We start from the raw sequence: 16,717 nt of genomic DNA, 5'->3' as shown, positions 1-16,717 counted from the left end.
CTAGCCTGGTGCTTTAACTACTAGACATATTTCCAAACTTTGTTTTTAACTGCAGTATACACATGCATGCAGTACATACATACATACCTCAATATTCCAATGAATACACCAACACATTCACTATGCCTCTCATATCTCATGAGCTATGTTGGCGCAGTAGGTAGAATGCAGTAAGGCAGGTTACTTCTGCTGCCTGCCAGCTGCCTGCAGTTTGGCAGTTCGATTCTCATGCCTAAAGTGGGACTAGTACTTTGTCTCCTGGTTTCTAGCCTTGCGTCTTAACAACTACACCAAACTGACTGTATTTTAAAAGTTTTAAAATAGAATTTAAAATTTTAGAAATTAAAATGTTTAAAATAAAGTTTACTTTTACTATTCTTTTATTGCCTAGAGCAGTGATGGCAAACTTTTTTGGCACCGAGTGCCCAAACTGGAATGTGCGCATGTGCGCACTGGTGCAACGGAAACTTGAAGACCAGCTGGCCGGCATGCACATGCCTGTTTTTTGGCAGTTTTTCGGGCCATTTTCCACTGCTCTGGCACCCGCGAACACCAGCTGGCTGGTGCGCATGTGCATGCCAGAAACCAGAACAGCTGGCGATGGTGTGCGTGCCCACAGATACAGCTCTGTGTGCCACCTCTGGCACGCGTGCCATAGGTTCGCCATCTCGGGCCTAGTGCAACAAACACTCTTCCAGTTGTTATTTATATATGCATCTTTACCAAAACATTAAGCCAACTCTATAACCACTCCATGAGCAAAGTTAAGTCTATAATCTAACATTCTCCTGTTACACTACTTACACCCCAGCCTTACCCGTTCTTCAACCTCCTACAATATTCACAACACTATAAAGATGCTGGTTGTCATTTTTAAAAATTCTACATGGCATGGGGCCACGTTACCTAATGGCTCCGCTGTCCATGAGATTTGGAAGAATGGGCATGCTCCCAGCCCGATTGATGAAGCAGTATTTCCTGATGGGCTCCAGGAAGTTGCTAATAATAAGGACAGTACTGGCTAGTTTTTGCATATATGGTTTTGGCCAATATGTCAGAAACACAACTTTTAATTTGAGCATTTGTGCTATTTTATGCAAACACGTACGTGTCAAATCTAGAGACAATATTGTAAGCCAACATACTGTTGCCCACATCCCAAACCCTCAAAAGATTCAAATAATATATTGAGATATAGTAAGAACAGGACAGGATTTCCTATTAGAATAAAATATCTTCAGAATGTTTAGTTAAGACAGTAAAACATTTGCTGATTTGAAGAGCAATATAGTTTTCTGTTAATGAAAGTAATATATTCCTCTTGAAATGGGAATGCCACATATACTAAACAACATATACACATTTATATATTGCAAGGGACAGCAACTGAATAAATGACAGGTAGATAATCAAGGTTTACTTTTTCCTTTTATTTCCCATTATCAATGTTGTAGTGCAATTTTAAAACCAAACATTTGCAGAAAGCAATTCAAAACCATCTCAAATAGTACCACAGCACAAAATCCCTGAGTATAACTTCTTAGAGGCTTTCAAGTATTTTAAAAGTATGTTAAAATTTTTCCAAATATTTTTGCTACATAATATTAAGTAACCAACTCAAGATTTCTGGGTTGAATTTCACAAGAAAGTTTGTTGTGTATTATTTGGGTTGTGAGCAAATCTTAAGCTTGTCAATGGATGTAGAATTTTCTGGGAATTAATCTTACCTAACTTGTAAGATTTACTTCTAATCTGTATAAGAAAAGAATCTCGCTGTTGGTCCCATAATATAGAAAGACAAGGTCTAGGTTACATTAAGAGCAAATATCCAAGCCTTTCTCTTTCAGGGCTATATTTAGAAAGGGTAAGCACTATTTTGTATCCTCTTAGCACTTCTTTACTTAAAATTTAGGCACATGTCCCTCTTCTGTTGTTCTAAAATAGTGTTTCTCAACCTGCTGACTGAGTAATTCTTAGAATAGAAATCGACACATTTTAAACTGAAAAACACAGGGGTGAAGAGTGTTCAATGCAAAAGTTGAAAAACACTTCAAAGAGTAAGGCTGATGATAGAAAAATCAGAATTTCATGGTAAGCATGTATATTTCCCTTTTTTTCTTTTAATCAGCTAGATAGATCTAAACATACTGTTCATAAATGTTTGAATGTAAAGTAAATTCTCTTTAGTAAGTGTAACATTTCCTTATGCAAAATCATACTCCTCTCCTCCAAATACTAAAACAGGGTTGTATTATTCTGACCTACAATACTGAATACAAGCTGTGCCTTTCTCCAATTGCAAAGAAATATATTAGTTGTTACACTGAAGGCTATAACATGGAGTTGGTAAGTTGTGTTCATCAGTGAACACTTTTGCCAGTCTTTGTCAATGTCACATTTGTATTAAATAAATAGCAGCTCGTATTCAAACTGTGAGGGACTTGATTAAACAAACGTTTCATTTGAAGCAGCTGATCTCTGATATGAAGAAAAGGAAAGAGACTGTATGCAAACAGAACTGTGACGACTTAAATATGTACTTTTAAAAGGAGCTCGATTCACTTGGTAAAATTTTGATTACTGAATGATCAAAAAGAGTTTTCAGTTTCAATACTCATTTTAGAAGAATTTGAACAGAATCTAGGTTTCTGATTGAGAAACGAATGCTATTTTTTAATACAAGGTCATCCTTTGGGGATTCAACTCAACAACCAATTTGCCATTAAGCAAATTACATCTCTTCAAAGCCTTTCTTCAGTGAGAATGAATATCTGCTGGAATGGCAGTTCTTCTTCCATTTTCTTCACTGATGTTTAAAGGAACATTTAATAAAAGGTTTGAAATATGGCATTGCATCAAAACCTGGTCCAAATTCTACGTAAATACGAGGAAGCTGGAAAGATGGGTTCCTCTTTTTTGTTTAAACGATTTCAATTTGAGTTAAAATGTTATTGCTCTGTTTTATAATTTTCTATTTTTCCTACGTTGAAGACTGTTCTTTTGAGAAATTTTTTTTTTTAGAAAAGCAATGTAAATAAGTCATTACATACTTTTAAATTTCATGGTTCTTCTGACAGAATATCGTGACCTATTAAAGACCATGATGAGCATTGCTAAAATCCCCAACAGGCATCCAAAAATTGGTGGGCCACGTGGACTATATTCCTGCACAACACCTGAGAGAAGAGGGGAAAGTATGCGACCCACAGCTGAAACAGACTGACCAACACCAATGAGCATACCACTGGCCTGATCCCCACCCAGCATTAGTTCAAGTTCTGTAATACATGTACGTCCCACAGTGGTTGAAAATGCTAAAAATGTACAAGACAAAATGATTGTCCAAAGACTTTCTGATACAGAATACAGAAACATAAACAGGCAGGTAAGAAGAGTAGAGTGTAATAACATAGCAAAAGTATTGTGCTTATAATATTTAGTGATAGGTCCAAGGAGAAAGCCAGCAGCTACTCCAAGTGTGCTACTATAGCTAATTATGTAGCCAGTAAGTTTGGGCTTCATTCCAAACCTTTCTTCAAGGCCCAAGACAAAATTGCTATGATAGAGCATAACCGCAATAGACATCAGGAGCCGTACCAAAAAAACATCCCACAGATTAGAATTTGCCACACTGCCAAGCCTCTTCAGCACAGATGTAATCTGAATGCAAGAGGAGTTCCTAGGATGAGCAGATGACACGGTTTTGTAAGCTGAAGTTGTAGTCTGAAGGCCGTGCTTTACTTCTTCTGACATAAAACTTCGGGCTTTGTTCAGAATGGCCCATTCACGACTGTGCATCTTTTTTGCATACCGTAGCAACATCCAAAAAACAACTGCAAAGAAATTTGACCATGACACTTTATTACATGTTCTCTTGACATAACCTGATGATCATTAGTCATTTTATATGGTTGCACATTAGGTACGCCAATTGTGAAAAAATAATTAATGCAATGGCATAGCTTTGAACTAAGCAGCTCTTTTCTCAAGATAGTCAAATAGTTTTCATAGATCAGCAGTATAACTTCATCATATTTATATATCTGATTAATATCCTGTCCCCCCCCCTTTTTTTGCAATTGGATAAGGAGGGGCGTGTAATTGATAGGTTATTTGCAATTGCAATAGTCAACATTTATGAAACAATATAAAAGATAAAGTCAAATCAGGGAAGAAGTATGCTCCCAGAAATATAATTCTTGCCCAACTGGTGATTCAAGTATAAAATATGAGCATAAATCAAATCACATACCAGCATTCAAGACAAAGATGGAAGCACAGATGAATGCAGTGAGGTAAAAGCCACCTTCCAGCTCCGTAAGATAGCCTCCAACAACTGGTCCCAAAATGAAACCAAAGTTCGAAATAGCATTGAAATATCCAATTACTAAGAGGCGCTCCTTCTTAGGAACCATGTCAGAAATGAGTACTTTGGAAACGGAATGTGTATGCTTGAAAATACCTGAAATTAACAAAAAAGGCAAGTGAAGAAGCAAAAATTGAATAACTCAACTTGTTAAGTGAATCACTGCAATTGTTAAGTTAGTAACACAGTTGCCCAAATTTAGGCGCCCAAACTTTGCTCGTGTGAGTATGGGGATACTGCAACGGTCGTAAGTGTAAAAAAAATGGTTGTAAGTCATTTTTTCAGTGCTTTTGTCATTTCGAATGGTCATTAAACAAATGGTTGTAAGCAGAGAACTACCTGATTTGTAAATAAAAGCAAAACAGAGAACAAAATGATGCTATTTAAACGTTCCATCAAATAGTTGTCAGCAATTTGTAAATCAAATAATTTTTATTAAATGTTTATAAAAAATATGGCATTAATTTGTGGCAAAAAAGTCATACTTTTTTATGATGCTGGTGGTAAGTATGCACAGTTCTCATAACAGAAAAAATCAGTAGTGAAAAGAGTAGCTAATCTTATATCCTGTTAACTATCTACAAGCAAAAAATGAGCAAATAACATTATCCTACTTATCTAGACAAGCAACAAGGCATACATGATAATTATATATCTGATGCTAGCAGAACCTGTATTACTAGTCATAAATAGTCTTATTCTTGAACTTCTGAGTAATCCGAAACCGAGGTATCTCCAGAAGTGCAAAGACATGTCAACAAAGACCAAAGTACTGGTGATAAGCCTGGTTTAACAGATCCTTTCCACATAATTAGAGGGTGAGAGATCACCTACAAATGCTCCAGATGACTGCTTCTCAAAGGGAGATTGCAGGACAGTGGTTGATTTGCAAGTGCTGGGAGATAAGGAAAGCCATCAAGCTCTTAACTGCAGCAGAGTGTTTAAAGACACTGGTTTTGTCTGCCTCACTTTATATATACATTTGGATTTACAATTATTTAAAAAGTGGTCTTTCAAGCAACAACTTATTGCTGTCAGTTTAATTTTAAGTGGAGAAACATATAGTCAAACTGACAGCAATAATTATTCACTAATGTATTTTTTGAAGAAGATCCTAAGGGAGAAGTAAAAATGAAATAGAAAATAATGTGGAAAAATTTACAGACAAACAGAAAGAAGACATTTAGTTCCAGCTGATTTAGAAACACTGGAAAATAAAGCAATTGTGCATTAATACACAGAAAATACAATTAAAGTAGAAATACAAACTATAAACCCAGGAATGAAAAATAATCTGTATAAAGACTTATTAATGGGTTTACAAAACAGGATTTGTAAATTTTTCAAGAAGTTTTTGAGCTGGGAGGAAGAAAGTTTGAATGGACTTTCAAGCTTATGACAGCAACTTGTTGAAATAAAGACTGTTAGAACCAATGCAAATACATAAATAAAAAGTTGACTTGATCAAGGGTAAATAAAAAAAATAACATAAAATTATAGAAACTCTATAGAAAATCATGCTAAATATCAGGAAAACAACACCACTAGCATGAGGAAGATTTTTTGGGAGTATTTACATGACCAACACTTTGGGTGACATGAAGTCAGAATAGACTATAGCCTTTCCCAAACTCATCAACAATTAATTCTACTGAATGATTCATTTCTGAAATATTTTACTAGGCTGAAATAAATTACTTTTCTTCTTTATTGTAAACCAACTGGAAATCTTTTACTTTTGTGAAAAGCAGGAAGGTAGTAATCAGGATGTTTAATATCCTATTAAATAAATAGAACAATTATTTTATCTGTTGTTTAAAAAAATCCAGAACATACAGTATGTAAGTTAAGCTTCATTAATACGCATGGAGGAAATATAGCATCCTTTCTTTTTGGAAAATAATATAAATAATACTTAAACTTAGATCAATCGTGTCTAATACATGGAACTACTTGAAACTGAAATTGGTGGCATATAAATTTGATAAATAAAATAAGAAGTCAAGAAATATTTCACAGACTAGAACTTCGTAGAATAGTAACGAGGACCTTGGAAAAGATACTCTGTTTACACCTATAAATATCAGAATCATGCCAGCATTCTTATTCCCTATAGCATTCTACAAAAGCGAAAGTTGGACTTTGAAGAAGCAGAAAAGGAGGAGGATTAACACTAATGAATTTTGGTGTTGGGAGTCTCTTGAGAATACCACGGGCAGTCAAGAAAACAAACAAATGAATCATTTAACAAATGACCACATTCAAATGATTTTACTTCAGACATACTATGTGAAGATCTAGCTTTTTAGACACTTGGAAAGGTGAAAGAAAAGGACAATTAAAGCAAGAATGGTTCCTTATAGGTGCTATATGTCATGCAAGGCAAATATACATTATTAACAATGTGGTTCAATATACATCATTAACAATATTGTTTCTAAAAGCATATAAATATTTATAAATACTGCAAATCGATCAAATTATAAAGAAGGGAAATTAGAAACCAAATACCTATCTACTTTTTCAAGCAACTTATATTTTTTCCTTCTGCATTGTTTTTCTATTTTTCAATATTTGTAGACAACAAAAATAATAATTACACTGGAAAGTTTAGTATTAAATATTAAACTTAAGACATAAATATTACTATATACAAAATTATTTAATTCATATTGCAATAGCACATTCAGCTTTATGGGTAAACTTAAATAACCATATGCTCATTAACATTTCAGAAACCTTAATATTCATTTTTACCTTATATTTAAAGATTTAAGTCATCCAAATCATCATACTGCTAGTTAATACTAGTTAATGATGTATAAATACCACTGTCCCAGTTAATGTAACACATTGCTTACCTCTTATAATACAATGAGACAACAGAAAGTAAGAAAAATGATGACTAGCAGCAAGGTAGATGGACTCAGCTCATCTGATGATGGGTATACTGTCGGAAGACCTGGAAGACCAGGTAAAACTTTCCCTTTCTCTGTTACTATCTATATACCTGCTAAGAGTAGACCTGATAGCAGTGGTGAAATTCAATTTTTTTTACTACCGGTTCTGTGGGCGTGGCTTGGTGGGCATGGCAGGGGAAGGATACTGCAAAATCTCCATTCCCACCCCACTCCAGGGGAAGGATACTGCAAAATCCCCATTCCCTTCTCACTCCTGGGGGAAGGATATTGCAAAATCTCCATTCCCACCCCACTCTGGGGCCAGCCAGAGGTGGTATTTGCTGGTTCTCCAGAACCTGCTGAATTTCACCCCTGCCTGATAGCATATAATCAATTAATAGTTAGTTTCTCTGAATTAAAATGACAATCTGATTCATCAGACCCTTTATCTAATGAACTAAAGTTGGATATGAATAGAGAAATAGAAACTTACCCACAAAGGTTCGAGCAATGGCAAATAAAAACACATTGGTGGATATGCTAAGCACAAAATAACCTAATGAACTGAAGAGGATGCATACAAGTAGGCAATGGGGTCTTCCAACTAGATCGCTCCAAGATCCCTGGATAAGAAAACATAAATGTTTTGAGATCAGCATATCTGTTTATTAATCATGCAAGGATGGTATTCAAATTTAGATGTTGGTAGAAGATTCAATGAAATAAATAATAAGCTCCTTATAATTAATTTAAATTCCTCTGACTTGTCTAATTCTGGATTTTACTAATTTGTTTATTTATATCTTTACCCATATTTTCCCAATAACTAACATCTAAATATGTGATATCTATCATTTGTAAATTTCTAATAGTATTTACTAATAGTATATTGTCCTTCATAAAGCTTCTTTTTCCCATCTCTTCTTTGGGACCTGTGAATTACTCTTCATTTTACTCATCAAACATCAGTCCTGTAGGATAGATTGGAATGAAAGAATGACTGATCCAAAATCAATAAATGAATTTTCTTGCCAGAGTTAGACCTGTATATGAGTTTGCCCATTCTACTCCACTTTAGTCATTTTGCCACACTGATTTTACAGAATGAGTGAGTGAGTGAGTGAGTAAGTAAGTAAATAATTAAGTAAATAAATAAATACCTTGTTGCTTAACAAAGTAAATTACAGGTAGGTCATAATTAGGGCAAAATTTTATTTACGGCATTGTACAAATAGATACAAGGACCCATTTAATGAAAGCCAAAATTCTGTTACTGTGAAACTAGCACACACATGTGGTTGAGGCTGCTTCTTTTGCAGTTGCCATAGAGAATTGTATATGTAACACTTTTTTGCAGAATGGAGACAAATATGGAAAGATAAAAAAGAGACTCATTTAGAGGAACTGCAGGAGATAGTAGGTATACTTTAGATATGGGGTTAGCCTCTTCAACTCTTATACATTACAGATATAGAAGCAGTAGATACGGCTATGACTATAGAAAATTAGATTGTGCTGTAGGGATGAACAATTTTTGTTATATAATTGTTGTTTTGGGGTGAAGTATATGTGTACTTTAAAAAAGCTAATTATTGGCTTACAGAAAGGCTGGGACAAAACAATGAGAGACAGTAAGTACTTGCAGTAATTACATAGTATTATTTAATAGAAATAAAGTTTCCTTAAACTGACTCAATTTCTTATGATCCCATGGATAGATCTCTATAGTTTTCTTGACTTTCACCAATACTATATAAATATCCATGATGCAGAGGATAATTTTTTAGCTTTAAAATAGTTTGTATTTCATCTTTCTTATGTTGATTTACAACCATAATAAAGATGATTGGGTTGGATTTGAAGTTAAATAACTTTATAAAAGGTATTTTTGTATCTTCTAGGTACCAGCTCTGATATTCACAGTTGATCTCTTTCCAAGGACTAATAGCCATTGTTATTTGATGTTTAAGGACATACAAGCTTGGTCAAGTGCAGCTACTTGCAATATTGCCAGTGAAATAGCTTTAAAATCTTAGAAGTAAGATTAGTTCAACCACATTTGGGGTAATTTATCCAACAGCAGCATGACAATACACAAAGTTGGCTTGGATTTGCCTGTTTTTAAAGTGTCATGTTTTTTAAATCAATGCTTTCAGTTTCAAAACTATAAAATATATTTAAGGTAAAATAAAGCTATACAAATATTTTTAACAGAAAGGTCTGAGAGACAAACCCAGTTTACTGCAGGGATAAACAGGAATTTATTTTAAACACAACATTCTCTTTACAGCATCATCCTATTCCAAATCTTTGAAAAAAAACCCAGTAGTTATTTATGAATTAAAAATATAAACCTACCACTAAGGTGCTGGAAAAGAGTTGGAGTATTCCATATAAAGATCCTAGAAGAAAAAATAGTGAAATAAAAATATACAGATGATTATTCTGCAATAGATTTTCAGTAAGAAGAAAGCAAATTATTCTTCACATAATTGGTAATACTTTTGGTCAGATACATTTCTTAAAACCAATTTTTTTGAACAAACAAATGATTCAATAACTTTATGTGAAAGGAAGAATAAAGATATGGCATGTATAACTCACGAGGAAATACCATGTTTTTTTTAATGGCAGAAAACATGCCAAATCATTGCTGCAGACTGAGACGGGTCTACTATTGTGAAAGTTTTGATTTTATGAACTTTTATGATCTTTTAAATGTAGATAAAGACACTTGGTTTGTACTGTTTCTGCTGAAAAAAAGATATAATGTGACCATTAAAACTGGGAAAACCACTCTGTCTAGCAATTTGTGCTAAAGGATATCAAACATTCAAATCATTTAGTGTCTAAGTGCCTCCCAACAAAGTTGGTTGTCCAAGTGTCTTCCCTGAGTAAAAAGTAGAGTTTTTACTCCAGTAGTCATTGCCAACTCCTGGCAATAGGGGGCGTTGCTCACCTTGGTTTCAAGGCCATTGAGCCAGCACTGCCCCAAAACATGACCAGCATGATGTCATGGAACAGGTGGTTACCTCCCTACAAAGAGATATCTATTACAACTGAAAAGTCAGTTATAATAATTGTATATTTCACACATCAGTAGTCCCTGATAATTTTCAGTCAAATGAGGAAGCTCTGATATTAATTTATGAAATAACAGAATGACAGAGTAGTCCAACCTCCTCATCAGGTGGGAAATCCTATACCATTTCAGACAAATGGTTGTACAATCTCTTCTTAAAAACTTCCAGTGTTGGAGTATTCACAACTTCTGGGGGCAAGTTGTTCCACTGATAAATTGTTCTAACTGCCAGGAAATTTCTCCTTAGTTCTAATTGCTTCTTTCCTTGATAAGTTTCCATCCATTGTCCTGCCCTCAGATGCTTTGGAGAAAAGGTTGACTCCCTCTTTTTTGTGGCAACCCCTTGGATATTGGAAGACTGCTATATCATGTCATCCCTAGTCCTTCTTTTCATTAAACTAGACATACCCAATTCCAGCAACCATTCTTTATATGTTTTAGCCTTCATTCCCCTAATCATCTTTGTTGCTGTTTTCTGCACTCTTTCGAGATTCTCAACATCTTCTTTATATTGTGGCAACCAAAGCTGGATGCAATATTCCAAGGCATTAGAGAGTGGTATTAACACTTCACGTGATCTTGATTCTATCCCTCTGTTGATGCAGCCTAGAACTGTGTTGGCTTTTTTGGCAGCTGCTGCACACTGCTGGCTCATATTTAAATGGTTGTCCACTAGGACTCCGAGATCCCTCTCATAGTTACTACTATTGAGCCAGGTACCACCTATACTGTACCTGTGCATTTGGTTTTTCTTGCCTAAATGTAGAACCTTACTCTTTTCACCACTGAATTTAATTTGGTGAAAAAAGTAAGGTTCTACATAGGTAACGCTTGCTAAATTATATCCCATGTAACCTTTTTTTTAAAAGAAAGGTTTTCCTCAAGATTATTGAGTTATTGTTGTAACCACAGGTAATTACATACCTTGTTATAAAATACAAGATAATAGTAAGTTACAACAATAAACATACTATGCCACCAAGAGCCTTATCCTGAAAAATGACTTGCTTCTAATCGCTATGAGAAATGGCCTGCTTACCTACCACTCCTGCAATTGTTGAACTCACTCCTAAAGATTTGACATGAAGGTTTAACAAGGGGACAACCATACTGACACCAAAGAAATCCTGAAAATAGACAACAAAGATTTTTTTAAAAAAAATTAAATGTAGAATATTAACATTTGCTAATAACAATCATTGATAGGCATTTTAATTGTATTTTATCACTACTGTGTAACAATCATTCCTGAATAGAAAGACAAGGATTTGTCTTTTCTATAGTATTCCACAGAAAGTAGTAATATTTGCCTATGATGCTTTTTTTTAAAATTTCTTTTCAAAAAATCAATTTCAGAAATATTTCCAGACTTAAATTTTCAATCTTGGTTGCTAAAGATTATTGGGTTGTTGTATTGACTATAAAATTATAATGTCTTCATGAGCCTTTCTGAAAACTGCATACACTAATCCTACCAAATCATAATCAGCATGTTATAATAGTTTGCATTACTACACATGCATTCAGTTACCTTCCTTAGCCATGCGGTGCATATCCACTAGCATTATTCTACCCGAGTAGGTACAAGTAGAAAAGTTGTAACTAGTAACTGAAAACTAAACCATGTAAGAGGTTACAATGCAAAAAAATTAAAGGCACAATGCAAAAATCAGCCATAGATTTGAGGCATTTGCTACTGATCATTTGTAGAAGACATCTTAAGGCTTGAATTCTAGATTCATTATTCTCATTATCAAATAAAAGACACTGTAGAAGACAGTGACAGAGAAGATATTTTTCTGATTAAAATGCTCCAGAATGATGCTAGTTGAGTACAAACTAGTTTCATGTGGAATAAGGCAAAATAAATGATTGCAGCTCTCAGAAGTGTGAACCACATAGCAAGAGCTATGATTCTCTGGTGATTACATGCACATTCCTTTCAATTTCCTATTGTTGATTTACTCCATATTCAATGCTGCCATAATTTTCAGTCTGTGGCACATTTAGCCTTCAGTGTTTTAACCCACAATATATCATAAAATTAATCTGAATCTAAGTTTTGTGTTGCCAACCCTTTTTTTTTTGACTCAGAGTAAACTATATACTAGTAATCCTAAACAGTTTTTATTTTAGTTGACAATTGAAAGCATGGCAGCATGACAGAGAAAAAATGTGGGGGGTTTTTTCAGTGTAGAAGAATGGAAAATGTATTAGAATACAATTTGGGAGTTTGGGGAAATTTTGGAAAGCAAAACGGGGATGTTAGATATTATTTTTGCCATACACTCAGTTATCATGATTGAAAACCACTTAAAAGTATGTCCAAGTAAACCAACACTCCTTTAAACAACAGTATACTTTCCAAGCAGGACAGCTGGTTAATTAGTATTTAGAGATGGAAAGTCTCTGGATATTATGGAGGCTTTATTCAAGTAAGATACTCAAGAGCTGACTGGGTGGGTAGTATAAAAATGAAGGCAAATGAATAAATAGTGACCAAAATGAAAATGCTTTCTGAGGACCAGGTCATGTGGCATTCCTATTTATATGCAGTATTCATTGGATGGCGAATCAGAAATTACTGAATTCAGCAATAGTTTCTCTTGCAGGTGAGATGACTGGCATAAAAAAAATAATAAACATATGAGTAAACTGTGCCTCATATCTGCATATCGACCACCACTTAAAAATAGATCCAGGTAAACATGAGAAAGGCTGCGTCCTCATCAATGAAAATATGCCAGCAAAGAAACCTTTCATGACTTATTTTCTCTGCAGGAAAAAAACAAGCATGCGACCTAACTTCCAATTGTCAAACGACTCTCCTCCCCGACCCCCACCCCCAAATCCTCCATCAATCTGCTCCTTTCGGAAATTTGCTTTTCTTCCAACGCCAAGACTTGGATCCAGAGGACTGCAGGCTGCCTCTGAGCACATGCAGAGTGGAAAGCTCCGCCACCCTTCAGGGATGAATGCGTGAAAAAGTCGCCCCAAGGCAAAGGCCGAGTGACAGGAAGAAGCTGCTGCCGGCTCCGGACCTGGCGGCCCCACGGGCTACGGCCGAGCTTTACAAGCCGCTGCGATAACCGCGCAGCCTCGCCAGCTCACCAGAAAGCCAACCGCGTACAGACACAGCAAGAATCGGTTGGGCCAAACAGCCCTGCCTCGGAATAACGACGACAACGACGCCGCCACCGCCACCGCCTGGGGCCTTTCCACCTCCTCCAGGAAAGGGCTAAGCGGGTCGTTCCCGCCGCCCCCATTCTCCATGCGTCGCGGGGCGAAGGGGGGAAAGAAAACCCCGCCGCAGCCCGGTACGCCCTGAGCAGGTGGACAACGGGGCGACCGAGGCGGGGGAGAAGCGAAAGGCAGCCGCGGGCCAGCTTCGCCGCGTAGGCAGATGACGGGGACGTGGGGCGGGGCGAGGCGGGCAGTGCAGTCGCAACAACAGCAACAAGGAAAGTGACCGTTTTCTTTCGCCCGGCGCCGTCTTGGGTTGCGCAGGTCTTGGCTACCTTGTGCCCTTCTGGGGTCTAGATATCATTAAAAGCATTGTTTCTCGAGGTCTTGAATTGCCTCTTCAAGGCATTTTGCAAGGAGAGAGAATGGCATGCACGGTGCCCATTCAGGTTTTCAAAAGGAAGGAAGTCCTTCAGGTGGAATTAGTATTACAGGTTGTCCTCAATTTACAACAGTTCCGTTTAGTGATCGTTGGAAGTAACAACGGCACTGACAAAAGTGATTTATGACCGTTTTTTCACACAGTCTTGCAGCATCCCCATAGTCACGTGATCAAAATTCAACAACCGACTCATGTATGATGGTTGCAGTGTCCCTGGGATCATGGGTTCATGTTTTGTGACCTTCTTACAAGCAAATGGGGAAGCCAGATTCATTTAACAACCTAGGTACTAACTTAATAACTGCGGTGATTTACTGTGGCATGAAAGAGAATAAAATGGGGCAAAATTCGCTTAACAAATGTTTCACTTAGCAACGTGGTCATACGTCAAGGATTACCTGCAGAAGATTTAAATTCAGTGGGATGGGACCTTTGTTTACAAGCAGAGTCCATATTTCAATGCCATTTGTTTCAATGGAATGTAAACACCTGATAAAAGCATGGGACTAAAGCAGTCTCAGTGCATACTTGAATAAAGTATCAGCCTCTGGATTTCTGGTTGCTATTTAGGGATGAGGTTGTCTTAGGCCAGGGTCGGCAACCTTAAACACTCAAAGAGCCACAAAGGTCCTAACCGGAAGCCCCCCGTTCAATTCTGGAGCTGACCGGAAGTCCGGTTTCCCCACCATAGAGTCTCCTCCTAGCATGGCATCTTTTTCCTCTACCTGTCCTAACCAAAAGCCCTATCAATTGTGAAGCTGACCGGAAAACCTCCCCCTTGCCATAGAGTCTCCTGGAGTGCCCTGCTTCCCCCGCCCCTAACCAGAAGCTCATCTCAAAATTGTAGTCAAAATCATACAGATCATAGATATTTCCTAAGTTGCTGTGCTTTCTTTAGGATATGATCCTGCTTTAAAACATAACTCAAAAGTTCTGCTTTCAAGATAGGGTTTGTTTATTTGTGTCAGAAGCATCACAGTTAACATAAGGCATACTATATGACATAAAATTTAAAATATGAAAGGATAGGTTGAAAGAAATAAAAACTCAAATATGGGCAGGAATGTTAACGTTCAGTTGCTCAACATCAGACTAACAGGAAAGTATAATTAACCCCACATCTTGACCCCTACGGCATCTTAGTGAAATGATCTGGCAATACGAAACAGGAAATTCAAATTAGTCTGTCCACATTATGTACAGTATCTGAACCTTATAATAGTAACCCACACTTCCATTACAACTCACTAAAGGTGGAATGTCCTCTATGGGATGCCTTTGAGGAACACTTAAAAACTGCAATGATACAAATACAACTGCCTATTATCTGGAATTAAACCTGGCTATGCAATTCAGATTGTTGTTTGAGGTTTTTTTTTCTTGCTTTAAGTTGTTCAAACTCTTTTGGACTTCTTAATTATGTTTGATGTAGAGCAGCGATGGCGAACCTTTTTTGGCTCGCGTGCCATAAGTGGGGGGAGCGCAGGGGGGTCATGTGTGGACGTGCCGCACCCATAATGCAATGCGCGACCCCCAGTGCGCATGTGCGCGCTATAGGCGCTCCCCCCATTTTTACATGCTTTTTTCGCCCTCCCCAGGCTCCAGAGGCATTATAGGAACCTGGGGAGGGTGAAAACAGCCTCTCCCGCTCCAAAGGCTTCAGGGACCGTCTGGAGGCTTCCCTGACGCCTTTGGAGCGCTCAAAACAACCCTCCGAGCAAACCGGAAGTAACTTCCTGTTTGCTCGGAGGGTCGTTTTAAGCGTGCCGAAGGCTTTAGGGACCATCCTGAGGCTTCCCTGACGCCTTTGGAGCGCTCTAAACGACCCTCCGAAGTGACTTCCGGTTTGCTCGGAGGATCGTTTTGAGCGCTCCGAAGGCTTCAGGAACCATCTGAAGGCTTCCCTGATGCCTCCGGAGGGCGTCCAGGGCGGCGGGGGAGGCTGTTTTCGCCCTCCCCAGGCTCCTATAAAGCCTCTGGAGCCTGGGGATGGTGAAAAATGGCTTTAAAAAAGGGTGAACTCAGCTGGCCAGTGAGCTATAGGTTCCAAAGGTATAGGTTCGCCATCACTGATGTAGAGTGTTGTGAGACCAAATAGATCTGGCAATGTACAAATCTCAAATTAATACATCAAGGAATCTTCTAAGGATACATATGTCTTTTAAAAGAGCCAGCTTTGTTGAATATTAACAAGGGAGTAAAGCCAACGTATGAAGGCTTCACGGAGATCTGCCATTAAGGCAGGGAAATGATTGCATTTCATTGGTTGAGTCATCTGACAGCTCCCCATAAAAAGGTGAGCTGTCAGACAGACAAGTTTCTGGATTGTACTGATGTACTGAATAAGGACTTGTTAGTTGAAGAATCAGCATCCTGCCTCTTCTATCTGCCCCAACTTAACAAGTTTGGTCTAGTGGTTAAGATATCAGGCTAGAAAGCAGGTGACCTTGATTTCTATTCCCTCGTAGCCATGAAATTCAGCTGGGTAACCAATTAAGCTGGGTAACCTTCAGCCAGTCACTGTGTCTCAATCTAACCCACTGCACAGGATTGTTGCTTTGGGGAAAATAAGAGGAAGAAAGAGTGTTAGATATGTTCATCGCCTTGAGTTAGTGTAAAAATAATAAAAGATATATAAATAAATATATGTCTATTAGACCAATCTTCTTATACGCAGGTTTAGAAGTAACATTGTTGCATACATTTTCCCCCCAAATAGTTTAAAATTACTTTCTCCTTCAAGT

The 16,717-nt window shown here is 37.3% G+C and overlaps 1 protein-coding gene across 1 annotated transcript; it reads right to left on the bottom strand.

Moving 5' to 3' along the window:
* Window positions 1-3,004: 3,004 nt before the first annotated feature.
* Window positions 3,005-13,733, bottom strand: MFSD9 (major facilitator superfamily domain containing 9). The gene is made up of 6 exons (XM_081947630.1): window positions 13,460-13,733; window positions 11,388-11,475; window positions 9,625-9,668; window positions 7,760-7,889; window positions 4,253-4,462; window positions 3,005-3,833 (listed from the first exon to the last, which is right to left on the bottom strand). Exons 1-6 carry the CDS (start codon window positions 13,619-13,621, stop codon window positions 3,043-3,045), a joined length of 1,425 nt encoding a protein of 474 aa, XP_081803756.1. The 5' UTR covers window positions 13,622-13,733; the 3' UTR covers window positions 3,005-3,042.
* Between the last annotated feature and the right edge of the window lie 2,984 nt (window positions 13,734-16,717).

Source organism: Natrix helvetica (assembly GCF_964273705.1).
Source record: "Natrix helvetica genome assembly, chromosome: 3".
NCBI classification, from domain to species: domain Eukaryota; kingdom Metazoa; phylum Chordata; class Lepidosauria; order Squamata; family Natricidae; genus Natrix; species Natrix helvetica.
Note: the sequence above shows the minus strand (reverse complement) of the source record. Positions and strands in the feature narration are given on the sequence as shown.